Raw genomic sequence first — 27,987 nt, 5'->3', positions numbered from 1 at the left:
GTACCTTTACATTTCCACGGTCTGCAGACGGCCGATTTCTGGCGGGTTCAGATGGCTGTAGTAGGGGTGTTGTACTCAGTCTCACGGCGATCTTACTCATGGTCCTTCGTGTTTTGTTCTTTTCCCATTATTTAAAGTCAAGAGTCACTTGGCCCCACAGTACCTGGCTGATGTCACTGCATGTAAAACAGCATCTGTGTGTTCAGGGCTCAGGATTTCCCGCACCAGGCGGCTGGTTTCAGGTTCAAAGAACAAGGCTTTTGTTTAACTAGGGGGCGATATGATAGAGGTCTATAACGTCATGATTGGGGTAAATAAGGAAGTGTTATTTACTCCTTCTCACAACACAAGAACTAGGGTTCACCAAATGACATTAATAGGCAGCAGGTTTAAAACAAAGAAAAGGAAGTATTTTTTCACACAGCACACAGTCAGCCTGTGGGACTCCTTGCCAGACCAAGGAGTTCCTTGTGAAGGCCAAGACCACAACAGGATATTGGGCTAGATGGACCTTTGGTCTGACCCAATATGGCCGTTCTTATGTTGTAATCACGTTCTCCAGCCTGTGGCAGCTTGGCCAGCAGCAAAGCTCCTCTCTCTAGTGGGGCAGCAGGCTACAGCAGGCAGGGCCCAAACCTGGCCCCTCTGGATCCAGCCACACAAGTCTCTGTCCCTTGAGTTTATTGACCCAGCTCTGTGAGCCAAGGCTGGGGTGGCTCATCAGCCCACTAGAGGGGGTCACTGCGGGTGGGCGGGCGGGTGACACTGGGAGTCCTGAAGCAGCTACACTGCAGTATGCGCTCTCAAAGGATCAGAAGGGAAATAGGAATAACCCCTCCACTAGACGGGATGCGCCCTGCAGCAGGCAAGGGTGCTGAGTACTTGCTGGCACTCAAAGGTGCCCAATATGCAGAACAGAGCAAGACACTGGAGCTGCTGGTTTGCACAATGGGGGGGGGGGGAATGGGTAGTAACTCAGCAGCCAGAGAAGAGCCATTCAGGAGTAGCCTCATAGTGAATGATCATGGCAGACTGAGCAGAGTTCTGGTGACGTCTCTTTAGCGAGGTCGCACCTCGCTAGTGGATCTGCACAGGGCGATCCCTGCCCACATCAGGCTAAGCACAGAGGCAAGGAGTCAGGACCAGGGTGACCAGATGTCTCAATATTCTTATATAGGCGCCTATTACCCCATCCCAACCCTGTCCCAATTTTCACACTTGCTCTCTGGTCACACTAGTGGGACTCCTGGAGTCTGTTCCCTGCCCTTACTGACTCTTCGCATGACTTTGGGTAAATTAGTGCTCCTGAGTGCCTCAGTTTCCCCATTTGTAAAATTAGGCTAATCCCCTTCCTGCCAGGGCTGCTGCAATGTTTGTAAAGTGCATGGGATGGTCAGAGGCCAGGTGCAACAGCAGGACCCTGTGGGTATTATTGGTTATTATTATTCTAGACTCTGTTGCTCTCCTTTCAGTCAAGCTGGAACGATGGATTTCCCAGGCACCACGGCCGTTGTCTTCCTTGCCCTCGACAGCACCCTCAACGCCACCGCCGCACGCGGCACGGAACACAGCTTCTTTGGCTTGACCGTGAGGCAGCTCAGATACGTCTTTGCCACTTTCTGCAGCCTGATCTTGTCAGTCGGTCTTGTAGGAAACCTGTTGTTGCTGCTGGTCCTGATCAAGGGTCTCCAGAGCAGCAGCAGCAGCCACATCTCCATCCTGACCAGCACCTTCATGGTCAACATCACCGTCTCTGACCTGCTCTTCCTCCTCTACAACGTCACCGTGTTGCTGCTGACCTTTCTCCAGGAGGACTGGCAGATGGGTGTGGCCGTCTGTGTCAGCAGCCAGAGCCTCTCCATGTGGACCATGTTCTGCAGCTTTTACAGCATGGTGGCCATATCCATCCTGCGCTACGTGGCCGTGGTCCATCCCACCTGCTCCTTCTCCACCAGTAAGGTCCAGAGGCTCCTGCTGTGTATGAACATGTGGCTTTTGGGCTTCTTTGTCTCCATCCCCAATTGGCTGCACCAAAGGGTCATGGCAGTTGGAGACGCCCATTACTGCATGCTCCTCCTGACCCCGGAGCAAACCTTCCTCTACTTCCTTCTCTTCGGGGGCGTTGCCTTTTTCCCCTTTGTGCTGTTGTTGCTCCTGTGCTACTCCAGGATTGTCCAGTCCCTCTGGTGCCGGAGCCCCCATGAGGGCCATTCGTCAGGGGGCACCCAGCTCAACCAGAAGGCCACTGTCATGATACTGACCGTGGTGACGGTCTTTGTGCTGATGTGGATCCCTTGCTCTGTGGTGATCTGCCTCTCTGCCACTCATCGCCTCTCTCAGACGCCTGCAGCGTTCGTGGCCTCCAGTTTGGCCATGGTGCTCGCCTACTCCAACTGCTCCGTGAGCCCCCTCATCTGCTTCTCCCTTTCGGCCCAGTTTCAGGGCAGCCTGAAAAAACTGCTCTTTCGGAGAGGCTGCAGATGAGCCGGAATGTAGAGCAGGCAGTTCAACTAGGAAGGAGTGGTATGTAGTTAAGACAGGAGGTGGGTAAGAGGGGACATGGTAGAGAGAGACAAAGTAATGAAGAGGAGGGAGAAGATAGACTGGGTGTTCCTTTCTCTTCTTTCTGGTAAAACAAGAACTAGGGGACAGCCAATGGAACTGAAACGCAGCAAATCTAATACTGATGAAAAGGAAATTCTTTCTTTCTTTTGTTTCTCCACAAAGCATAACTAACCTGTGGAACTCATTGCTACAAGATATGGCTGAGGGCAAGAGCTTAGCAGGATTGAAAAAGGGCTCGGGGCTTTGTGTGTTTTGGGGCCGCTGCAGAGAGTTGGTAAGTCCCTGTTATTGCTCGGACATGAGCTCAAGCATATTTACTAGACACTGGGGCTGTCATTGACACAATGTGATCTTCAGCGCCCCCACATAACACAGGATTTGTCAAACTGGGGGTCAGGACCCCTCAGGGAGTCGCAAGGTTATTACATGGAGGGTCATGAGCTGTCAACCTCCACCCCCAAACCCTGCTTTGCCGCCAGCATTTATAATGGTGTTAAATATATTAAAAAGTGTTTTTCTTTTCTAAGGAGGCTTGCTGTGTGAAAGGGGTCACATGACACAGGTCTGAGAACTACTGGTCTAGCATGACAGAACTCCGGGAGAGAAAGAGAAAGGCAGCTTTGTACTGAATGCTTATCTCGCCCCTTCAGCACCGGACAATTCACTGGTCAAGGGTTTACTATGGAGTTCACTCAGTGTACAAGAAATGTTACACCCCTGTGGAAGCCAGAGCTCAGGTCTGCACTCCTTGTTCCTCAATCCTTTGGAAGCCAGTGACTGGGAGGATTGGGCCCAGGTTGCTTCTTTTGCCACCACGGGGCTGTTGCTAGGACGACCTGGGGCGGTTGTCATGCAGTAGCAACCATGATGCCCAGCAGTAAGTGTTTGGGAGGCTCGTCTCTCCAGTTGTCCATTAGGCGTAATCAGGCACGAGAGGTCTCTGTTGCCCCTGACAAAACCTCTCTCCCAGCCCCCGAGAGAAGAGCATCCGAAGGGCCTTCCTGCTCAGCCCGATTTTCAATTCTCTGCTTTGAAATTAATGCAGCCTGTTGCCCTGGCAGGAAGATCAACAGGTGCCTTGTGCTTCCAAGTACCACACTTCGCCTCTGCTCTGGATATGATCATACCCGGGGGGGGTGGGGGGCGGAATTATGGTTGATATGAGCCCTCCCCCCCTCCAGCTTCTGCAAGTGGTTCCTGTTTTTCGGATCGACTTTTCAGTGCCCCCAGAAATGAAAAAAAGCTAAGCCCTGAGCCGAGGATGAGGGTGGGAGGGGGATTTCAGACTGGAGCTGTGGTTCAGTCCATCATGGAAATAGGAGCTGGGATAGGGGCTTTGGATTGTCCCGCAGTAACTCTGACCCACGGAGGGTGTGACCTGCCCAGAGGAGAGGTGATGTGCTGTGCCAGAAGCAGTGCTGTGAACCATTCCAGGCAGACTTCTTCCCTCCAGGTCTGAATCCTGTTTGAGAACAGTTTGTCCAGTCTCCACTAGACCTCAGTTCTTTCTAAAACCCAGGCAGGTACACCCGATGTGAAAACACACACAGCATTTTCTAGTGTAGACAAGGCCTAAGTCTGGCCTGTGTCTAGATGCCGGGGAGGGGTCCCCGTGGAGGAGGGATTCCAGAAAAGAGCGGCTACTGCTGGAAGTTGGTTTGAGCAATGGAAGCAGGCTCGTCCAACGTCTCAGCATTGGCCTGATTCTGCTGTCGACTTTGATGGTAGGACAGAGCAGAGTGCTACTCTAATTCCCTTTCAACAGCTGTTAGAGTTTTGTGTTTTATTGATTAAAAGTTAGTCACGTATGTTAGGGCTGGGCTGTGATTTTCACCCCCCCCCCGCCCCCGCAAGCCTAGTCCCCCATTTTCTTTTTGCTCTGTGTGGGTTATTACAGCATCATTGCACCTGCCTCACTGTTCCTCAGGGCCTGGCGAATCTCTTGAAACACAAACTAATTTCTGCAGCAAGACGAATGATCGCTGTGCTGTCCCCAGTGTTCAGTATCAATCATAAATACGAATGCCACTGAGCCTATGCAAGACACTAACATGGCAATTTTTAAAAATTCAGACATTGGCTTGACATAATGGCATGGCAGCATGAGTGATTGGCCCTCTGTCTCTCTCACTCTTTCTCAGTTCAGGAGACAGACAGAGAGAGACGGGAGCAAAAGGCTTTTATAACAGACCGATGATTTTTGCTCACAGACTCTAAAAAAAGAATGGCCACAGGCCCTGGGTTTCTGCATTCGGATGAGAGACGTGACAATCAAGACAACTCACACATGTCCAGGCTCCCACTGTCTCGGCTCTTCCCAGCTCCAGGCGCAGACCCGGGCTTGCTCGCACATGTAGCCAACAATCCACCCACTAGCATTCTAGATCCAGAATTTATGCCACCACAACAAACAAGGATTCTCTCTTGGGTTCCTAATAACAAAACAAACCTTCCATCCCTGGGCTCTCAAAGTGCTCTGCAGAGAACCCTCACAATTTTGCTGATGAGCAACATGAGGTAAAGCGAATTGCTCAAGGTCACACGGGGAGGCAGTGGAAGGCCCTAAGTAGAACCCCAGAGTCCTAGCTGCTAACCACTGGAGCACACTCTTAAGCCACTAGCAATCTCCCAGTGACGTTAATAAACCAGGAGTGGCCAAACTTACTGACCCTCTGAGCCACATACGACAATCTTCAGAAGTTCAAGAGCTGGGACGTGCCTGCCTGGGCCTCAGCCCCACTCCAGCTGAAGCCCAGAGCCCCAGCAAGTGCACCCAGTGGGGCTGAAGCCCCAAGAATCCCTCCCTGCTGGGCAGAAGCCAGAGGTGACGTGTGACCTTTCCCGATGTTTGCCAGGGTTTGCTGGCCCCGCGCTGTCACATAGCGCTACTGGGCCCCTCCCTGCAAGGCAGCTGCTGGAGCCAGCAAGCTTGGACCTGCGGCCATGGGCAGAGACAGCTGCAAACAGCTGGAACCTGCTGCATTTGGTGCTTTCTGTCCTTGCAGAGCTAAAGCAGTGGCCCCTCCCTGCAGCTCCCAGGTGTTTGCCGCTGAGGGGAAGGGGGGCGTGCCAGGGTGTGTGTGACTCAAACTACTGGGGGGGGGGCGAACTTTTTAATGGTGTCCCCCCACTCTCAGCAGCCACCAATCGTCTCTGGCAGAAGCCCCTAGCCCAGAGTTGGGCAAACTACGGCCCGCGGGCCACATCCGGCCCGTAGGACTGTCCTGTCCGGCCCCTGAGCTCCTGGCCTGGGAGGCTAGCCCCGGCCCCCCCAGCTGTTCCCCCTCCCCTGCAGCCATGCCGCTGCGTGGGCAGCGGGGCTGCGAGCGCCTGCCGTTCTGAGCGGCACGGTAAGGGGGCGAGGCAGCGCGCGCGGTGGTGGTGGGGTGGGGTAGGGGGTTGCGCGGGGCAGTCAGGGGACAGGGGGCGGGGGGTTTGATTTGGGGTAGGATCCCGGGGGGTGGTTTGGGGTGGGGGGTCCCAGGAGGGGGCAGTCAGGGGACAGGAAGCAGGGTGGGTTGCCTGGGTCAGGGTTTCTCAGGGGGACAGTCAGGGGGCGGGAAGTGGGAGGGGGTGGATAGGGGGCAGCGGCCAGGCTGTTTGGGGAGGCACAGCCTTCCCTACCCGGCCCTCCATACAGTTTCGCACCCCTGCCCTAGCCCCACCACTCCACTGCAGGGTAGAAGCCCCCCCGCCCACCACTTCCCCCGGTCTGGTAGGTGGAGACTGGGGGGACTCCGTGAGCCGCAATTTAACAGTAAAAGCTGCATGCGGCTTGTGGGCCACGGTTTGGTCACACCTGTAATAAGCTGTGAAGTGCTTTTGTTTCTTTAAAGGAGGAGACAAATGTTAATACCTCCCTTATCAATCCAGGAGAGGGGCTGGCCATTGCAAAGCACACAGGCTTGGGAAAATTTGGGGTGGGGGGCATTCGAATCCCTTTGCCCGGCGTAACCAGAATGGGGCAGCTGTGTTGTAGGCAGGCTGCCGGGTCGGTGCACTGAAGCAGGGCTTAATGTACAGACTCGCAATGCATGTTTCTGTGACGCCTGGACGCCCCAGAACGTGACACCTTGTCTCTCTGGTTTTTAACGACACACTGATACATAGTCCTACTCCTGGGAGCTGACACTTTACCCCTAGTGTCTGACTTTGTTCTTTTTCCTGCCCTTCCCTAGTGACCCCCCGCCCCAAAACCCAGCAACCCCGCGCAGGAGAATTCACACCCAGATTGAGTCCCGGAATAGCTAGGGCGCAGTGCACTGCTGAAATGCTTTAACAGCCTTCGTTCCCTGCTTGTGAGTGTGTGTCACTTCGGAGAGTGGGGCCCTGATCCTCGCTAGGAACCCTTAGGTGCCATTGCAATACACATAAATAACCATAATCAGCCAGCCTCTAACCCAGTTTCTTTACACCCAGAGTAACTGAGTAACTCATCTTCTCTGCCAACCTGTCTTGGACACTCCTTTCTGGCCTTGTTGCCTGGCTCTGCTCCTCACTGAATCCCCTGGCCAGACTCCGCATCTGGGAAGCAGGCCCGCGTCCTTTCTGGCCTTGCTGCCTGGCTCTGCTCCTCACTGAATCCCCTGGCCAGACTCCGCATCTGGGAAGCAGGCCCGCGACGGCGAGTCTTACACTCACACACATCTGCCTCCCCGTCCTGCTCTGCTGCCCCACAGCTGATCAGCTTGGCAGGCGGCCTGGAGTTCTTAGTCAACTAGTCAGCCCAATCCTCCCGTGTCCAGCCTTCCCTCTCGGCCCCAAGCACAGCCCCTCATTACAATGGGTCTGAGCCGGTTGTCTGGCAGCTTCCCCCTCCCAAGAACACCCGAAAGGGGAGTCCTGCTGTAGAGGGTGCTGGGTTTGGAGGAATATGGAGCAGGGCAGCCAGGTCTGTCAGGTGGGAGAGGGGCTGGGGAGATCACTTTGGATGCAGGGTGGGGGGAGAGCAGAGACAGCAGGCTGTATGCATGCTCCCCCCATGACGCTTTGGGGCGGTTGTGGGAGGTGCCTGGCCCCACCTAAGCAGGTGCTGGGGCTGAGGAGGCAGTGCGGGGGGTGGGGGGGGACGGCAGGTGCCGTGGGACAATTTGCAGGACTAAGGACTCAGTACGTGACAACTCCGGTAGACTGAGAAAGAGAATCCTGGCTCCTTGAGACGCACTTGCCATGGCGGGGCCATCTAAGACCAGACGCGCGAGCCAATGCGGAGGCGCGGGTGACGGGGAACTGGGCCAGTAAAGGCAGAGGAGGTCTGGGACATGTGCTCCCTGACGGGAGGTAGGGCTTCAGATGGAAGTCGTGACTGTGCTGAGACCCTGGCTAAGTGGGCTGGCTGGCGGCTTGGTCCAGGAGAAGTTCGGGGGAGGCCCGGCCCGGGTGGGGCTCTCTGTGGGGCAAGGAGGGGCAGGATGTGGAAATGGACTGGAGTAGTTTGTGTGGAATAAAGACCAGCTAAGTACGAGCACTAGCTATTCCGAAGTAGCTAATGTGGCCCCATTCTGGAATGAAAATCACTCCATTCGGGAAGAATTGCTTCCCTTTGGAAGCACACAAATTATTCTGGAATTAAATGACTTTAATGACAGAAGAAAGTGTCCACAGGATCCACTCCAGAATACCTAGTGCTCTCACATATTCCACACCAGCGACTGCAGTCCATTTTTCCATGCAGACGAGCCCTCGAGTTGGCTTTTCCCTCCAGCATCAGCCCTCTAGCTATTCCAGACTAGTCTGCGCTGCAATGGCTCGTCTGGTCAGTTTCCCCTGTTGACTGCCCTTACATCCGTCCCCTTCCGTTTGGAATCCCCAGGCAGCTCCTTGGTGTGAAGACGTGGCTGTGCCAGGGAGCAGCAGTCTAGCCTATACTGCTACACAGAGGTTTGTAACGATACTGCCCTACACCTTTTCCCTGCGGCTAGAAGTGTCAAGGGAGGGCTGGACGTAGCTGGTGTTTGCGCAGAGACAAGGCGACCGTAAAGTGCCCGTGGGTGTGTCAGACACGCCAGTTGGGTGCCCCGAAATTGCCAACCCCAAGCAGTCCAAAATCAGGAACTATTGATAAAATGATGAATTTTGGGTCCCTTTTTCTTTGTCTTCTCCTTTGTGAGCCTTCAGGAGCTGCTCAGGAGGGAGTTTCTCCAAAAGCGTGGATGTTAGAAAGTTACTCCAACTTGTCTTTCTATGAAAGCTGAGATGCTCTCATGATCACCTGACTCCAGGGGCTGGGGCTTTAAAAAAACACCAAAATACACAAGACTTGTGACAAAAATCACCAGTGTTGGAAACGCTGAGTTTGGCCCCACATACATCATGGCTCTGTGTGTTCCCCACCCTCCGTCACTTTTGTGCCACTCACTATTCCTGTTAGCTGAGCACCAACAATTTAGCCCCCTGTGCAGGCAGTGGGTACCAAGTCCCTGAGCTACAGCTGGGCAATGGGCCTTTAGGGGGCCCGATTATTGTAGGTAAGGGAAATGCAGTAGAGCTAATGGACTTCAGAGCATCATTTGATATGATACCACATGGGGAATTATTCGTTCCATTGGAGAAGGTGGGTATCAGTACAAGCAGGGGAAGATGGGTAAGGAACTGGCTAAAGTGGAGAAAACAACAGGTTGGGCTGACAGGTGAACTATCCTACTAGAGGGAGTTCAGGATCAGTCTTGGGACCAATCTTATTTCGTGTCTTTATTAAGGGCCCTGGCCCAAGACATAGGCATGTGATACTGCAGTCGGGGATGATACAAAGCTGGGAGACATCAGCAATGCAGAGAAGGATCAGCACGCTCTACAGGAAGCTCTGGATGACCTTGAAGACTGGCGTAATAGAAATGGGATGAAATTCAATAGAACAAAGAGCAAGGTCGTGCGCCTAGAGACTCATAATAATCGTGTCTGCTGTAAACAGGGGGCTGATCAGCTGGAAGCGACAGTCACTGGGGCACGTGGGCTGATCACAGGATGACTGTGAGCCAGAGGTGAAAGTAAGCTGGTACGGCCTGGTACGGCGTAGCGGCAAGAGCCGGTGCACCGTACTGGGGCAGCCCGACTTCCCCAGGGGGCAATTTAAAGGGCCTTGGGCTCCCAGTAGTGGCTGGAGCCCCAGGCCCTTTAAATTGCCTCCAGAGCCCCGCTGCCAGAGCCCCTGGGGTAGTGGCTGCGGGGCTTCGGCAGCTATATAGAGGGCCCAGGGTTCCCCTGCTTCTACTGCCCCGGACCTTTAAACAGCCACCGGAGCCCTGGGCTGCTGCTGTTACCCCGGTGGGGGAGGGGAGAGGGCACTTACCTTACAGGGTGGGCTGGGGCTGGCTCTGACCCCCTCAGCCCCGCCCCTTCTGCCATAGGCCCCGCCCCTTCCAGGGACCAGAGCCGGCCCCAGCGTATGGATAAGTCACTCGACTTACTTTCACCCCTGCTCTGAGCCAACAGGGTGAAGCACCTGCAAAAAAAAGCCGATGTGACTCTAGGCTGTATCAGGCGAGGGCTTTCCAGTAGAGAGAGAGAAGTGTTAACCTGATAGCACACGGCCCTGGTGAGGCCTCATCTGGACTACTGGGTGCAGCTCTGATCACCCGTGTTCAGGAAAGATGCATTCATACTGGACCAAGTGCAGATAAGATCTACTGGGATGATCAGGGGAAATGGAGGGCCGATCTTGTGAGTGGAGTTTGGTTCAGCAAACAGGAGGCTGCGCAGGGCTCTTACTGCTCTCTACATATACATCAGGGTTAAACATCAAGGAGGGAGAAGCTCAAGGATAAAGTTGGAACAAGAACAAATGGGGATGAACTGGCCATGAACAAGCTGAGTCTGGAGATGAGAAGAAAGGTTCGATCTGTCAGAGGGGGAGGCTCTGGCACGCTGCCTCCCCAGAGGCATTGTGGGGCAAACAACTGAATCTGTTTTAAGTGAGAGCTGGACAAATGAGGACTGTGGGGTTGCTTGTGATGGTGGCGGTCAACGCTCAGCAGCCCTGGGGTTCTTTCCAGTTATTGTCTTATGTTCCTAAAATCTCATGCTTCAGGGCTTCACCCTACAGGGGTCAGGAGAGATATTTTTAACTTCCTGATGCATTGGTAATTGTTCAAGGGGTTTCTTTTGTTTTGTTTCTTTTTAGTCTCCTTTCTCTGAAGCATCAGAGATGCCGATGGCTAGAGATGGGACACTGGATGGGGTGGGCTGGTGCTCTAAGGTGGTAAAGAGAATCCATTGTTTTAGATGCTTGGCTGGTGTGACTTGTTCTGATGGCCACATCTGGGGTTGGAAATGAAATTTCCCCACGTCAGATTAGCAGCAATTTGGGGACCATCCCCTGCAGCATGGAGCGTGGATGGCCTGCTAGGATAGTCTGGGTATATCTCACTGAATCAGTTCCCTGCCATCACAGGGGCCTCTGGCATGGGTTCACCTCGGTCCCTCATGTTCTCTGCCTGTGGCACACGATCATCTTGTCTCCTGTGGGCTGTAAGACTTCAGTCTCGTTTCAGTTGGGTTTAGGGTGCAGATGCTGGGGGTGTTGGTGGCCTGTGATCTAAAGGAGGTTCAGGCTGGATGATCTGGTCCCTTCTGGCCCTAAACTCCATGATGCGGTGAGTCATTGCTGAGCTTTAAGCAGCATCTCTCCGGTGTGGCGCTCATGGGTTGGAACTCGCCATCGCAGGACAGAGCTGGATTAGAGGGTATCAGGCTTGAGGAAAGGGCTGCAGAGTTACATGGCTAATCAGAATATCCAGAATGACAATGGTATAAACCTAGAAACTGAACAGGAGTTTGGGATGGGGGATAAACCCCCCCCCCCGCCCCTTCTAACTAATGGAGCTGAGGAATCTACATTCCTTGGGGCAGTTATCTATTGCAGAGTTTCTTGTACCTTCCTCTGAAGTGACTGGTCCGGTTCAGTGGGAGGCAGGATGCTGCCGGACGACGTGGGCCTTTGGGGGATCCAGCTGGCTGTTCCTCTAGTCCCGGTGGGCTCCACATTCTGCTAGCTACAGTCGCGGCTCCTGACCGAGAGCTCAGCATCTTGGTGTCAAGTCAGTGCCTCACAGCACAATAGCAGGGACAGTGTGAGCCTTCCCCTCCCCAGGCAGGGCTGGCTCCTAGAAGCCACGAAGGCGGGTGTGGAAGAGCTCTGTCGTGGGGAGAGGGAGGACAGGCACACCAGACGTGGAATACATACCTGCCACACAAGGCGATGAACACCCAGTATCTACTGGTCTGACTCTCCCCTGTGCAGCCCTCCCACACCGCCTAACAAGGGGATACTGAAATCATCTGGACAGGCACGTTCTCGGGGAGCAGTAGAGGACAGAGGGTCAGAGGGTCTAGACAGAGAGAGGCTCAGGGGACAAGGTGCAGTGTCCCAGTGAAGAGCTGAGGCCAAAACAGTGCCTGGGCTGGGAGGGTCTCTCTGCTGAACCTGTTCCAGGCAGCCAGCGTTGGCCATGGAACCGTTAGCTGCCAGGGTTTCTGAGCGTTCGCCACAGGGCGCGCAGACAGAGACATGCTTAGCGTCAGCTTGGCCATGACCTGGTTACACAAACTTGATCCTTGCTGGGTAGCCCCAGCTCTCCCTTCGAGAGGTCCTGAGCTCTGGAACACTTCCCGTGATTCTGTCTACATCCGGCTGGGGTCTTGGGGCCCCAGGGAGAATGCGGTAGCTTCCTGCCGGGGTTAAGCCTTTCTTGTATAGATGGGACCGAGCCATAACTGTGCTCCGGAACTAGAGAGAGACAGGGTGGGGGAGGGGATATCATTTATTGGACCAACTTCTGTTGGTGAGAGAGACAAGCTTCCAAGCGGGGGATAGCTCAGTGGTCTGCGTATTGGCCTGCTAAACCCAGGGGATGTGAATTCAATCCTTGAGGGGGCCATTTAGGGATGTTGGGGATTGGTCCTGCTTTGAGCAGGGGGTTGGACTAGATGACCTCCTGAGGTCCCTTCCAACCCTGATAGTCTACGATGCAAGCCACACAGAGCTCTTCTTCTGGTCTGGGAAAGGTCCTGCGAGCATCACAGCTGAATGCAGGGTGGAACAGATTGTTTAGCATAAGGAGTTAACACATATTGTAAGGCAGTGACTCTCAACCACTCCAGACTGTCCCCCCTTCAGGAGTCTGATCTGTCTTGCGTAGCCCCACATCTCACCTCACTTCAAAACAACTGGCTTGCAAAATGCGATGTAAAAATACAAAAGTGTCACAGCCACTTGTGCTGAAAAACTGACTTTCTCCTTGTTACCACAGAATTATCAAATAAATCAACGGGACTAGAAATCTTGTCCTCACATGTCAGTGTGTCGTGTATAGAGCTGTGTAAACAAGTAGTTGTCTATGAAATTTTAATTTTCTGACTTTGCTAGTGCTTTTTATGTAGCCTGTTGTAAAACTAGGCAAGTAGCTAGATGAGATGATGTATCCCTGGGAGACCGCTGCAAACCCTTGGGGGCACACATCCCCCTGACTGAGAACCAATGTTGTAAGGGGCCATTTGAGGCAGAGTGGCCTAACATTTCTGCAGTCACAGGTTAGTGAGGGGGTTACTGGGTTACAGAGTGTAGTAACAAGCCCTACATCCAGTGACGGTGTTGTGCAGGTTTCCGAGAGGTCATAGAATCATAGAATATCAGGGTTGGAAGGGACCTCAGGAGGTCATCTAGTCCAACCCCCTGCTCAAAGCAGGACCGATCCCCGACTAAATCATCCCAGCCAGGGCTTTCTCAAGCCTGACCTTAAAAACTTCTAAGGAAGGAGATTCTACCACCTCCCGAGGTAACGCATTCCAGTGTTTCACCACCCTCCTAGTGAAAAAGTTTTTCCTAATATCCAATCTAAACCTCCCCCACTGCAACTTGAGACCATTACTCCTTGTCCTGTCCTCTTCTACCACTGAGAATAGTCTAGAACCATCCGCTCTGGAACCACCTCTCAGGTAGTTGAAAGCAGCTATCAAATCCCCCCTCATTCTTCTCTTCTGCAGACTAAACAATCCCAGTTCCCTCAGCCTCTCCTCATAAGTCATGTGTTCCAGACCCCTAATCATTTTTTGTTGCCCTTCGCTGGACTCTTTCCAATTTATCCACATCCTTCTTGTAGTGTGGGGCCCAAAACTGGACACAGTAGTCCAGATGAGGCCTCACCAATGTCGAATAGAGGGGAATGATCATGTCCCTCGATCTGCTCGCTATGCCCCTACTTATACATCCCAAAATGCCATTGGCCTTCTTGGCAACAAGGGCACACTGCTGACTCATATCCAGCTTCTCGTCCACTGTCACCCCTAGGTCCTTTTCCGCAGAACTGCTGCCGAGCCATTCGGTCCCTAGTCTGTAGCTGTGCATTGGGTTCTTCCGTCCTAAGTGCAGGACCCTGCATTTATCCTTATTGAACCTCATCAGATTTCTTTTGGCCCAATCCTCCAATTTGTCTAGGTCCCTCTGTATCCTATCCTTGCCCTCCAGCGTATCTACCACTCCTCCTAGTTTAGTATCATCCGCAAATTTGCTGAGAGTGCAATCCACACCATCCTCCAGATCATTTATGAAGATATTGAACAAAACCGGCCCCAGGACCGACCCTTGGGGCACTCCACTTGACACCAGCTGCCAACTAGACATGGAGCCATTGATCACTACCCGTTGAGCCCGACAATCTAGCCAACTTTCTACCCACCTTATAGTGCATTCATCCAGCTCATACTTCTTTAACTTGCTGACAAGAATACTGTGGGAGACCGTGTCAAAAGCTTTGCTGAAGTCAAGAAAGAATACATCCACTGCTTTCCCTTCATCCACAGAACCAGTAATCTCATCATAGAAGGCGATTAGATTAGTCAGGCATGACCTTCCCTTGGTGAATCCATGCAGATACAGATACAGAGTGATCGCTTTGTGAAAAGTGTTTGCCCCCAAGTGATTGGGTGTTTTTGTCTTTTATCATTTTCCTGTGTGAGTTCATTGAAGAGCAGAGTGATTGTCTGGTTTCAGCCACACAGTTATTGCAGTGGATGAGGTACACCACACAGACTCATAGGGCTGGAAGGGACCTCGAGAGATTATCTCGTCCAGTCCGCTGCGCTTATGGTAGGACCAGACTCATGTTGTGATAGGCATGTGTAGGACCCATGGAACTTGAAAGGTGTATTGTGGGGGGTGTTGATCGTAGTTGCAGGAGGAGCTTTGTCTGCAGGTTTTGTAGCTGCTGTTCTGGCAGGGTCTGGGGCGTGGGTGCTCGTCTGTGGGGAGCCTGCTTCTGGTGAAGAGTTTGGAGAGGTTGGGGGTTGTTTGAAGGCCAGAAGTGGGGGGTCAGGAAAGATTTCTTTCTGGAGGGGTGTAGCTGTTTGATGGTACCCCGTGTGGGGTACAGTCTAATGCTGTGAGAAGGGCCCAGCTCTGCTGTAATCACTCCTGAGCTGACTGAATCCAGCCAAATCAGCAAGAGAAGGCTGCCACCTCTGCCACCTTGAGCCAGCTAGTCCCACCCCAGAAGGAGACACAGAATGGTGGGGGTTCGCAGCAGATTTGTTCAGGGATGGCTGTTGAAACCAAAGGGCTCCTGCCTCAAGCCACTTTCCCATCTGGTGCTGGGGTTTCCAGCTGGGTGCAAACAGCAGCACCAGGGGAGAGTCCAGGGGTTCTAGACTTTCGGCCTAAAGGGCAGGAGTAGGTGGGAGAGGAAAGGACCCCGGGGATCATCATGTTGTCATGGTCCTGGCACCTTGGAGACAATGCAGCTGTAGCTGAAGGCTGCTGAAGGGGAATCTGAGACCCAAATGGGATTGGGGAGGCACTGCCTCCCATCTCTTCACGGTGCTGAAAATGATACTTTTATATTTACAGAATGGGGACAAGGGAGTCAGCCTAAAAGAGTGAGCGAGCAGGAGCCAGAGCAAAGGCCCTTCAAACCCGGGGTGGTGCAGGTAACTCCCCAAGCAACTCGTTCATGTAAGGACCAGCTCCGTACCACCAGCGTGCAGAGGTGACCTGACTTCTGTCTTTCTGCTCGTCAGATCAGGTCTGGGGGAGATTCTCTCCTGTGGTGGAGACACCATTTTATGACCTTTCTGGGGCCCTCGGAGGGCAGGAAATCAGAGCAAGCTCATTGCTGTAGTAAAAAGCATAGTTTATTTCAGTTTAAGGCAATCCAATACAAATCAGCTCACGTCGGACATTCGACACAAAATACAATAGTGTAAAGTCTAGAAAGGTCAACACCCATGCAAATAAAAAATCAAGTGAGTGGGAGGGAGGGGAAAGAGAAAGAGGGAAAGGAGCCAAACTTCCCTAGTAACATGCAGGGTGTTTGCTAATTCTCAGACCATGGAGACACCTCCTGTAGCTTGTCAAGAAAAGTCGGATTGGAGGATAGACTGAACAATGGCCCCCTTCCCGTGGAAACGTACACACCCAATCTTGGAAGACTCGTGTTCCTTCAGCAGCACTGGCTAGCCACCCTCACGGGCACAGGGTGTCTGCCTGATCTGAGAGCTGTGATTTCACAGCCCGTGTCCATGCCTCCTGTGCACCGTCTGCTATCCATACTGACGCAGCGCAGGGTGGGAGGACAGCTCGGACATGCGGCACGTCACAGAACTGGGCACAGGACTGCACTGGCATGCATCACCCAATATCTACACTGGTACAGAACGGGGCATGGCACTGCAGGGTCTATGGTGCCCGCTAGCAACACATGGACAGTAACGCGTACAGAGCTGCCTGGCCAGGCACTGCCTGCTCTCCCCGCTCTCCCCGCCGCCCTCTGAGTGCTCTTTGGGGCTTCTTAATTTGAGTGGCACTTGGACAAAGGACTGTTGCATGCTGCGGGTGCAAAGGGGGTTGTGGGTAGGTGACATAGCCATGACCCCGCCCCTGGCCTGGGACTATGGAGCTCAGTAAGTTCATGGTCAAAGATCCCCTCCATCAGGCAAGCGACTCCGAGGCCAGGCACTCCCAGAGCAACAGAGCCACTCGCCAGCTTCAGCTTTTTCCCATTCACCCCCGAACCCCACGCTGAATTCTGGAGGCGACTGAGCAATGCTAGGGCATCAACCTTCTCCTCATCAGGCTGCGGGGGGGCATGAGCTGGGGGCTCTCCCCTCCTGGGTCAGGTTAAAGGTTTTGAGAGTTCCCCCTTCTCCCTCCCAGGTCTTGTGAGCTCCCCTAGCAGACCAGCCCCACACGTGACTTAGGCAGCTGAACACCTGTCTTGCCCTGGTTGGTGACACAAGCAGAGACAGGGGGCTCCCTGAACCCCGGAATTAGACGCCAAACTCCAGGGGCTTAGCACACACCCCTCTCCTCAGCTTCTCCCGCGGGCTCAGGCGGCTCCCTGCCCAGCATGCTGGCAGTCTAAGTCCCAGTCTAAGGCCCCGATCTCTCCCCATTCATTGTAAAGGAGCCAGGGCACCTGAGCCAGGCATTGCGGATGTCCGGGGTGTTCCTGTGACTGTCTGGGGCTGTGACACTTGGCACTGCAAGGTTCGAGCTTTTGGGGAGCTGGGTCTAACTGCTGCTGGTGACATGTGCCCACTGGGATACATGACTGGCTCCTTATGTCTCCTCCCACTCCAGTGCTATGCAGCTATACGTCTGGATTGGATCCTGTCCTTGTTCTTCATCTCATGCAGATGAGAGCGGTGCGATGGCGCTGCTGGACCCTGAGTGCTAACGCAGAGTTGCTGCGTTGCATCTACCTTTAATTAGGGCTCCATTTCCCCCCTGGCCCTCTTGAGAGTTTGTATCCTGGAATCTGTGTCTCATGGCAGGAATCTCCTAAAACACACAAAGCACTTAGAGCTCCATTCTGTTAATCAACCCCTGGGCCATTGCTAACTGTGGGGAGGGAGGGGAATCCACAGGGCAGTAACACAGGGCAATTACCTAGCCCGTTACCCGGCTACTGTTACACAAGGTATGGAGCTGGAGAATCAGGATATCCATGGTGTTTGATTATATAGAGGTCTCCTAGCCACCCCATTTCCATTAGACACAGGGCTTGTGCGTCAGCCTTGGTCTCACCAGGAGCCAGAAACATGTAACCAAACTTGTTTTTTAAAAAGGCAGCCCCACTGAGTGGCACCAAGGGCAGCAGAATGTCTAGGGACCGGCTGAGATGATCTCGCTGATGTTTTAGGGCTACATTCACCTACTTTGCTCCCTAGCCTTGTTAGAGCTTTTCGTAGTGGCCAACATCCTGCAGCCCGCATTATAAAAAGTGACAAAAAGAAGGAGGGATGTTCAAACCGTACCAAAGTGTCACCCTGTCACCCTGGGAGTTACAGCAAAGGGACACGCTTTCACTTAGCCCCAGGAGCAGAATTTGCCAGGCTTTAATGGAAGTCTAACTTGTGAGCTAGAGCGTCAGTCTACCATGGGTGATGAGGTTCTGCTTTAGTTTTGGTGCTGGGAGCAGCCACGAAATGCATATGTACTAAAGGTCAAACTAATGCTTCCTCCCCAAGCAGTCAGTGCATTTCGGTGACGCACGACAATGCGTCTTCAATGTCAAAAGGTCCAGAACGGTATGGGAAGGGCTCCCTGCACAGATCTAACACAGGGCTTAAAAAGTGTGATGTGGTTATAGGCAAAAGGCAAAAAAAAAAAAGCCTTGTGTGGATCTTTGCCAAATCGGATTGATAGGAGATGGAGCGTTAGTAACTCAGAACAATGGTGCACCCAGAACAACCGCAGAGAAAACAACATAGATACCTGCTGTCTGAAGCCAACCTAAAGTCTGCCAAACTGATATATTAGCCAAGCCAGCAAACAGCAAGGAGATGAGGAGACATGTCAGCAGACTGGAGACAGCAGGTAGACTGTACGTGCGCTATAAAATACTCAAAATCGTTTGGAAAGGGGAGGAGTAGAAAGAGGCTGGGGGACTTGGCGGAACAGCTGATCTGCTGAGAACCCCGAGGGAAACAGGTGACGTGGAACTCCCCTCCACTGTCTGCTGGGGTGACAGCTCACATAACCCACCCCCCTCTTTTCCCTCCATCCCCCCCAGAGAGGAAGCGTGTCAGCCGCTGTGCTTGTCCTTTTAAAAACTTCCCCTGCCCCGCCCTGCACGTCCTTTGTGTCTAGTCCCACAAATCCTTCCACTGACACTCAACAGCTTCACTGTCCATTTGCCTACAGCCACGTGTGGAGAAACAGTCCGTGGAGGAATCTCACTGGAAGCTCTGGCTGCCTTGGTATCCAGCTAGAGAGAGAGCAAACAGCGGACACAAGAGGCCTTGGGTTTTTTTCCCTCGCTCCTCTTCCCTCCTGCTCATCAGATCTGTGTCTGAAGGGTCGGGCAGGTCGGGGTGTATGCAGGGGGCGCTGGGTTGGGCTTGATGCCACGTCCCTTCATGTAAGAAATGAACTGGTCCGGGATCTCAGCCAGGACATCTTTGGCCAAGCGGGCCATGCTCAGGACGTGGTTCCCTGTGCGGTCGATGTAATCCCGGAACGGAACAAACTGGGAGAGAAGGAAAGCGTGTCAGACATACGAAGAGTGGAGAGATTTTCAAATGGAGATGGGGGACACTGCTTCTATGCAGACCGTCAGCAACACATTGGATGTGGGGGGCCAGATGGCCTACCTGGTCTTTTTAGGGCTGTCCTATGTTTCCACCAGCCAGCCTGCTTTGCACATGTCCTATGGAAGTGTAGCGGGTTGATGGCTACAGTGTGGTGTGACGTTAGAGCCACACTGGATGAGTGGATTTGATGGTTTTGGAAAGGAAAGATTATGAGAAGGGGGAGCCAGGAAGCATTAGTTCTAGTATGTACAGATTAGAGAAGCACACCGAGGCCTGGTTTGGAAATGAGGGTCTAGGGGTTTTTTCCTCTCCAAGCCAATACGTAGCTGAAACATAGGGGTTTTTTTGTGGGTTTTTGTTTTTTTTTTGGTGCTTGATAATTGTTTCACCCTTCTCTAGAGAAATATGGAGAACCCCTTCCCAAGGGGAACATCCAGCGTCAGGGCCAACCGACCGGCCTGAGGGGACCAACGGGACATGGGCTGCTATCACTGTGGCCAGAGAGGCCACATACGGACCCAATGCCCCAGGCTCAGGGACAGACTGAGCAGACCGAACCCGCACAGGGTTAACTGGGTAGGGAACCAGCCAGAGGAGGGGCAGGCTTCCCAGGCAAGGGGGGCTGGCTGAAATCCTTCCCCAGTCATCTCATATTATCGACGGCCAAGGCAGGCTGTGTGAAGTGCGCCAACCACGTGTCTGATCTCAAACACTGTCATGGTACAGAAAACTCCTGCTGCCCTTGGACAGGCCTGCCCTTGGAATGGGAAACCTGAGCCTGCCTGAACCCGGGGCCCGCTGGGGAGGCAGAGAAGGCTCCGGGATGGTTTTTGACATGAGGGGAAGGAAAGCGCTGAGCTAGGAAAGTGTTGCAAATTTTACCTGGACAATGTCTCGCTCAGCGATCTTCCCTCGCGACGAGATTCTGATGTCATCGCCGTCCAGCTCCACCATGGCTGCGATGGGGGAGGGGAGAGCAGAAGGGCAGTCAGTGCAGTGCAAGCCGTGACATGCTGGGAAGGAACCCCAGGGTATTTCAGTAGAGACGAGGCCTAGACTGGGGCTGATGAATATATTTACCAATGATGAACAGTGCTGACTGAGCTAAGGGAATGGGCAGTACAGTGGCAGAGGACATTTAAAAAAGAGTTAGGGTGTTTAAAGCATGAGAGAAAATAATGTTATAATGCCCTTAAACAAGCCAATGGGACACACTCATCGGGGATATTATATCCAGTTCTGGCCACCCCATCTCCAACAATGATCCAACAGAAAGAGAAGGGGTTCTGAAACAGAGGCTGGAAAAGGCTATTGCATGAGGAGAGGCTGAAAAGATGTGGACTGTGTCCTTTAAAGAGGAGATGTATAAAAAGGACATGATTAGGAAAGAAATAATAAATAATAATGATACCAAATAATAAATCATATAGAGAAGGTAAATCAGGAGCTCCCCTTTACCCTCTCTCAAAATACAGAGCAAGGGGATATTCAAATAGCTGGATAGGAAGCATATTTTAAACGGATAAACAGAAATGTTTTTCCAACACAACATCCAATCAATCTATCATGTTGCAGTGGGGGAGGTTTAGGTTGGATATTAGGAAAAACTTTTTCACTAAGAGGGTGGTGAAACACTGGAATGCGTTACCTAGGGAGGTGGTAGAATCTCCTTCCTTAGAGGTTTTTAAGGTCAGGCTTGACAAAGCCCTGGCTGGGATGATTTAACTGGGAATTGGTCCTGCTTCGAGCAGGGGGTTGGACTAGATGACCTTCTGGGGTCCCTTCCAACCCTGATATTCTATGATTCTATGATTCTATGGAACTCAATGCCACAAGATATCTTTGTGGCCATGAGTTTAGAAGACTACAAAAAAGGATCATCGCTTCTGGGAGTAATTAGAACATCAGCAGTTACATTGAATAAGACTGAACAAGGCTCTGCTGTACCCTGCAGGGAGTGGGACCTAAATTCTGTGGCAAACCCCCTGGATTCTACCACAGAAATTCTATACATGCTGCAGCAGCTTCAGCTACATTTTTAAAAAGTTATTTAATAAAAGTTTTTATTAAATGAAATATTACAATGAGCAAAGCAACCAGCACAGCAGCCTCTGTGTTATTTATTTTGGGGTTGTGGGATAAGCAAATTAGATGTATGTTTCTGATAAAATGGTCAACAAAGAAACAGATAATGATGACACTGTCATTGTCATCGTTAAGTTTCAGAGTTAACATGCAACTGAGCTGAGAAGCGGGCAGGTCACACCTCTCAGAGCTATTTTTTCAAAAGTGAAAGAGGAGCAAAACTACTAAATTTCTGCTTAACCAACAACCTGCTCTAACAAACATGCCATTTAAAAAAAGAAAGCCTCTGAGGAAGTGGACATGGATATCAGCTGATGGGCAAACGAAGAACATGACAGACTTTGTACTTGGGAGTCGCAGACGGAAATCAAGTGCGTTGTCATGAGCGTTGTTTGCAGCTGATATCAGACCAGATCAGATCAGAGGTTAGTGCTGGCATCAATGAGATTGAGGCAGAGAGCAAAAGTGCCAAGAACTAAGATCTATGACATGAACAAATTAAAAGAACCAGATATCAGGAAATAATACAACAAAGCTTAGCAGAAGAATACCACATCTCTGGTGAAAGAAGAACTAGACATGGAAGTGACATGGAACAGTGTAAAAAAATGGGGTTATAAGAATCATAGAATCATAGAATATCAGGGTTGGAAGGGACCTCAGGAGGTCATCTAGTCCAACCCTCTGCTCAAAGCAGGACCATTCCCCAATTAAATCATCCCAGCCAGGGCTTTGTCAAGCCTGACCTTAAAAACTTCTAAGGAAGGAGATTCTACCACCTCCCTAGGTAACACATTCCAGTGTTTCACCACTGAACGGCTGAACAAGTGTTGGCTACAAGGCCAAACCAAAGCAAGTGAGGTGGATAACAGATGAAGTGCTGCAGCCGAGAGACAAGCACAGGAAACGGAAATAAAAAGGAGGACAAAAGTCGAAGAGCCGAGTACAACAGACTGGCAGAGAGCTGAAACAAAAAGCAAAGGAATGACCTGAGAACCACACAATATAAAGGTGTAGAAGAATATGTGACATGGGTTGTAGCATAAGATAAAAGAACTGAGTGGGACCTAGGAGCTGAAGATGTTGGCGGTGAAAGACAAACACAAACAAATAACTGAGGATGAACAAGCAACGAATGAGTGAGAGATGGAATATTTTGAAGAGCTCTACAATGTGTAGATGGTGACAGTAGATGAAATGGTCCTGGAGAAGCTTCCCAGCACAAATGAGGGAGAGCAGATGTCAGAATTCTTAGAAGAAGTAGTAAAGATCTCAGGAGAAAGTTGGAATAAGAAAAAGGCACTGGGAAGTGACAGTCCTTGCTTACAGACAGCCACCCAACCTGAAGCAAATACTCACCAGCAAACACACACCACACAACACTAATCCAGGAACCTAATCTTGCAACAAAGCCCGTTGCCAACTGTGTCCACATATCTATTCAGGGGATACCATCATAGGGCCTAATCACATCAGCCACACTATCAGAGGCTCGTTCACCTGCACATCTACCAATGTGATATATGCCATCATGTGCCAGCAATGCCCCTCTGCCATGTACATTGGCCAAACCGGACAGTCTCTACATAAAAGAATAAATGGACACAAATCAGACATCAGGAATTATAACATTCATAAACCAGTCGGAGAACACTTCAATCTCTTTGGTCACTCGATTACAGACCTAAAAGTGGCAATTCTTCAACAAAAAGACTTCAGAAACAGACTCCAACGAGAGACTGCTGAATTGGAATTAATTTGCAAACTGGATACAATTAACTTAGGCTTGAATAAAGACTGGGAGTGGATGGGTCATTACACAAAGTAAAACTATTTCCCCATGTTTATTTCCCTCACCCTCTCCCCCACTGTTCCTCAGAAGTTCTTGTCAACTGCTGGAAATGGCCCACCTTGATTATCACTACAAAAGGTCCCCCCCCCCGCCCCCGGCTCTGCTGCTAGTAATAGCTCACCTTACCTGATCACTCTCCTTACAGTGTGTATGGTAACACCCATTGTTTCATGTTCTCTGTGTATATAAATCTCCCCCCTGTATTTTCCACTGAATGCATCTGATGAAGTGAGCTGTAGCTCATGAAACCTCATGCTCAGATAAATTTGTTAGTCTCTAAGGTGCCGCTAGTCCTCCTTTTCTGTTTACGGATACAGACTAACACGGCTGCTACTCTGAAACCTGTAACCCCAAAGCTGCTGCAAGCAGGAATACAAGGTCAAGGCAATGCACAAGCTGTTCAACAAGATTTACCGAGAAGAGCAAGTGCCGTGTGAATGGGGGAAAGTAATAACAGTACCAACCTACAGACAAGGATATACGAGTAAGTGCAAGAACTACCGAGGAATCGGCTTATTGAGGGTGCTGGAAAAGCATCACCAAGCTGTTGTAGAGGAGAAGGAAAAGGTACATGGAAGCAGCACTGGCAGGATATTAGACTAGAATGAAGTACCATAGATCAGCTATTTGTGATATGGCAGAAACTGGAGAAGTCCATAGAACACAAGTGCACCTGTTACCGTATAGACTTCAAACAGGCTTTTGATAGCATTTGGCAGAAAGGTTTCTGGAAAGTTACGAGAATGTATGGCATCTCCAAAAAACTGATCAAGCTGATAGAAAATATCTACAGCAAGTCAATGAGTGCAGTGAAAGTAGACAAGAAGTTGATGGAATGGTTCAGGATGACCATCAGAGTGAGTCAAGGATGCGCGCTATCACCCGATTTGTTCAACTTGGTACTGGAAGCAGTAATGACTGGAGCACCAAGAGATGAAATGGAAGGAGTCATATTATGTGGTAGGACAGTGCCTAGCCTTAAATTCACAGACAATATTGACCTCACAGCATTGACCAAGGCAGATTTACAGATTATAACTCACCAGGTAGCCTGGGAAAGCATTCAGATTGAATACCAGCATGGGAAGACAAAAATGGCAGCAATTGGGAGACAAGAGGAAAAGGTAAAGATCAAACTCGGAGATTAAGAACTAGAATAGATGGGAAAATGTGCATACCTTGGAGAACTGGAAGAGGACATCAAAAGAAGAATCAGACTAGCCACTACTGTCTTCAGAAACTTCTGCCAGATCTGGAAGGCTAATGCCATTTCGATAAAACCAAAAATCAGTGTATATGATACAGCTGTCATGCCAACATGGCTGCACAAGTCACAATGTTGGAGGATGAGGAAAATCGATGAATGAAAGACTTTGACTGCAGAGATGAAGTGGCTGAGGGGAATACTGTGAATTCAAGACTGCAGAAAATAAAAAATGAAGAGATAAGAAAAAGGCAAATGAAGAGGGCAAGAAATACCGCTGTTTCCGAAGCTTCAAGAAAGACGACTGTAATGGTTTGGACATGTGTCAAGAATGGACCTGGAAGGATACCATACATGGTGATCGTATCAGAGTGCAAGGAACTAGAAATAGAGGAAAACCAAGGATGCACAGGATAGACATGGTGAAGAATGACATAGAACGGAAAGGGTTAAAGATGAATGAAGCTGATACAAGACAGAAAGGGGGGGACAGTCTTTGTTCAGCGAGCCTCATCATCACTGTGGAGCTAACAGCTGGGAATCAAACAAGAAGAGCTATTGTTTCAAGCTGGCAGGTTTCAGAGTAGCAGCCGTGTTAGTCTGTATTCGCAAAAAGAAAAAGAGTACTTGTGACACCTTAGAGACTAACCCATTTATTTGAGCATAAGCTTTTGTGAGCTACAGCTCACTTCATCAGATGCATCCGATGAAGTGAGCTGCAGCTCACGAAAGCTCATGCTCAAATAAATTGGTTAGTCTCTAAGGTGCCACAAGTCCTCCTTTTCTTGTTTCAAGCTGCAGACTCAGGAGCTCAGCAGTGGTTTGCACTCACGTTTTTTCTTTTGTTAAAAAATTCCTTATTCATTTTTCTAACTAATGGAGCAACAAATAAAAATGCAAGGAACACAACTCTTAAATGAATACAGCAATCGATAGTACTGTCCTTAGAACAGAGGAATGCAAACATACTAGTGTACTGCTTTATGCATTTAGCTACTGTTTTCTTTTCAAATTTCAACACGGGGAAGGGTCAGTGCATAATCACAGGACAAGTGGATAGTAGTCACAAATGTGACTGCAAACATAATGACAGCACGTATGAGACATGTTATATCACAGCTGCATTACTGCAACTATGTGACACCAAATTTGGGTGCATTTGTCTCCATTTTGTTGCTGATACACAGACATTTGTTCCTCATGGCTGTGCTTTCAACCTTTCGGAGTAAATTGGAGGACTGGTGGAATTCTTTTTCTGAGTATATTTTGCTGCTAATAAGACACATTGTCAAGGTTCCTTCCCCACTCTGAACTCTAGGGTACAGATGTGAGGACCTGCATGAAAACCTCCTAAGCTTATTTTTACCAGCTTCGGTTAAAACTTCCCCAAGGCACAAACTATTTTACCTTTTGCCCTTGGACTTTATCGCTGCCACCACCAAACGTCTAACAAGTATATAATTGGGAAAGAGTCCGTTTGGAAACATCTTTCCCCCCAAAATCCTCCCAAACGTTACACCCCCTTTCCTGGGGAAGGCTTGATAAAAATCCTCACCAATTTGCATAGGTGAACACAGACCCAAACCCTTGGATCTTAAGAACAATGAAAAAGCAATCAGGTTCTTAAAAGAAGAATTTTAATAGAAGAAAAAGTAAAAAGAATCACCTCTGTAAAATCAGGATGGTAAATACCTTACAGGGTAATTAGATTCAAAACATAGAGAATCCCTCTAGGCAAAACCTGAAGTTACAAAAAGACACAAAAACAGGAATATCCATTCCATTCAGCACAGCTTATTTTCTCAGCCATTTAAAGGAATCAGAATCTAACCCATATCTAGCTAGATTATTTACTAAGTTCGAAGACTGCATTCCTGTTCTGTCCCCGGCAAAAGCATCACACAGCCAGAGAGAGGGGCTTTGTTTTTCCCTCCCCCCAGTTTTTGAAAGTATCTTGTCTCCTCATTGGTCATTTTGGTCAGGTGCCAGTGAGGTTATCCTAGCTTCTTTACCCTTTACAGGTGAGAGGATTTTTCCTCTGGCCAGGAGGGATTTTAAAGGGGTTTACCCTTCCCTTTATATTTATGACACACGTCCTTATGCTTTTTATTGTTCACTGAATGATTGAGTTCATCTGTTAATTTCAGTGTATGAACTTTTGGCAAGGGGAAGAGTTCTGTATTTAAAACTAGGGAAAGACCTTGGCATATAATACTCCTGCATTTTTGTGATTTGGGGTAGTTTAGCTGAGGCCTGGTAGCATTTCCAGTGTTGTGGCTAGCTCAGCCTGCTTTATATAAAGGCTGTGCTTTCCAGGCAAATCCATTAAACAGATTGTTCTGGAAAAATCATAGAGATAATTAACTGAATATCATTTTGATGTTCTGCCATATTTCCTACCAATCCCTTTAGCTACCTACATAGCTTTTTCCTCTCCTATTAGTCAGTATGGCATACAGTGAAGCCTGGTATATATTGTTTGCAAGACATTCTTTATTATTGACCTTCTTAACAAAATCTTCTAATGGCAACATTAGCTTATTAGTTTATTATTTCTAATGGCCACATTAGTTTATATTTCCACGTATTGCCTAATGGTTGTATAACTGATAGCAGGAATCTATAGAAAGTGGCATGTGATATATTTTGCATAAGAAATTGAAGAAATCCAATTTTTTAGTTGAAATTAAATCTCAAACTTTTTTGCAAAAAGAACAGGAGGACTTGTGGCACCTTAAAGACTAACAAATTTATTTAAGCATAAGCTTTCATGAGCTACATGCCTCCGATGAAGTGAGCTGTAGCTCACGAAAGCTTATGCTCAAATAAATTTGTTAGTCTCTAAGCTGCCACAAGTCCTCCTGTTCTTTTTGCGGATACGGACTAACACGGCTGCTACTCTGAAACTTTATTTGGTTTTCTAGACACACATTTTTACTGTGAAGTTAACCTTCCAACCCACAAAGGGTTTAACATTGAACACAACTCTGGGTTGATGAACATTTTAATTTATTGGACTATATCCCAGGCTGTAAACACATCACTCCAAGATTGAAATGATATCTTTCTGTGAATTAAAATAGAAGTACCCCAATGTTTGGAGCTCAGTCAGCCTAGCCAGGTTATACAGTAGTTATGCAAAGTATATGTTGCAAATGTTCTAATTATTGTTCCATGAAATACTAGATTTATGAAAGTTCTGTGTAGTTGGGAAACCATTCTAACTTTGATCGCTCTCTGAGACCACTAAATCTAGATGGTCCTGATATAAATCCTCATGCGTCACAGCATAAGTCAACCTCGAACTGAGAAGCGTTAGGAAACAAACTCCCCTAAGGACAGGTTATTCCATTACTTCTGATGCAGTGCTGGCTACTGTCAGAGACAGGAACCTGAACTAGACAGACTCTGTTCTGATCCATTATGGAGGTGCTATGGTCCTGCGCCGGGTGATGCGCCCTGACACGAGACTACTCTACATTTTGGGGTATCCTCACTGATGGGAGCAGCTGCTGGCTCCCAGCACTGCCCGTGAGAGCAGTTCCGGTGCAGAGCCAACAGTTGGGAGGGAAGGGGAGCAACAGACCAGTTGCGGCCTGACCCCAGATGAGGAACATCCACACTAACAGGCAAGCTGGGTGGAGATGTCCCATTCCCGCCCACCACCATCTGCTGAATGTGCAGTAGCCAGGCTCAGTACAACCTCACAGTTGCTGCCACTGTCCTTTTTGCCTCTCCCCTAGGCAACAGCAACAAT

The 27,987-nt window shown here is 50.0% G+C and overlaps 3 protein-coding genes across 5 annotated transcripts in view; 1 reads left to right on the top strand and 2 right to left on the bottom strand.

The window, feature by feature from the left end:
* CYB561D1 (cytochrome b561 family member D1) overlaps positions 1-27,987 on the bottom strand; it is a 433,261-nt gene that overhangs the window by 184,714 nt on the left and 220,560 nt on the right. The gene's annotated exons all lie outside the window — the stretch shown is intronic.
* On the top strand, positions 1,486-2,484 carry LOC140901499 (galanin receptor 2a-like). Its single transcript, XM_073320425.1, has one exon. The coding sequence runs from the start codon at positions 1,486-1,488 to the stop codon at positions 2,482-2,484; it is 999 nt and encodes a 332-aa protein (XP_073176526.1).
* Positions 15,670-27,987, bottom strand: part of CPNE5 (copine 5) — a 195,661-nt gene continuing 183,343 nt past the window's right edge. For all 3 annotated transcript variants that reach the window (XM_073320008.2, XM_073320009.2, XM_073320010.2), the window contains 2 exons: positions 19,972-20,045; positions 15,670-19,025 (listed from right to left, as the gene is read on the bottom strand). In XM_073320008.2, coding sequence (XP_073176109.1) covers positions 18,837-19,025; positions 19,972-20,045 — 263 coding nt within the window. In that variant the 3' untranslated portion in view covers positions 15,670-18,836. The remainder of the gene's footprint in view (positions 19,026-19,971; positions 20,046-27,987) is intronic.

Source organism: Lepidochelys kempii, chromosome 21, assembly GCF_965140285.1.
Source record: "Lepidochelys kempii isolate rLepKem1 chromosome 21, rLepKem1.hap1, whole genome shotgun sequence".
NCBI classification, from domain to species: Eukaryota; Metazoa; Chordata; order Testudines; family Cheloniidae; genus Lepidochelys; species Lepidochelys kempii.
This window is presented reverse-complemented; position numbering and strand designations above follow the sequence as displayed.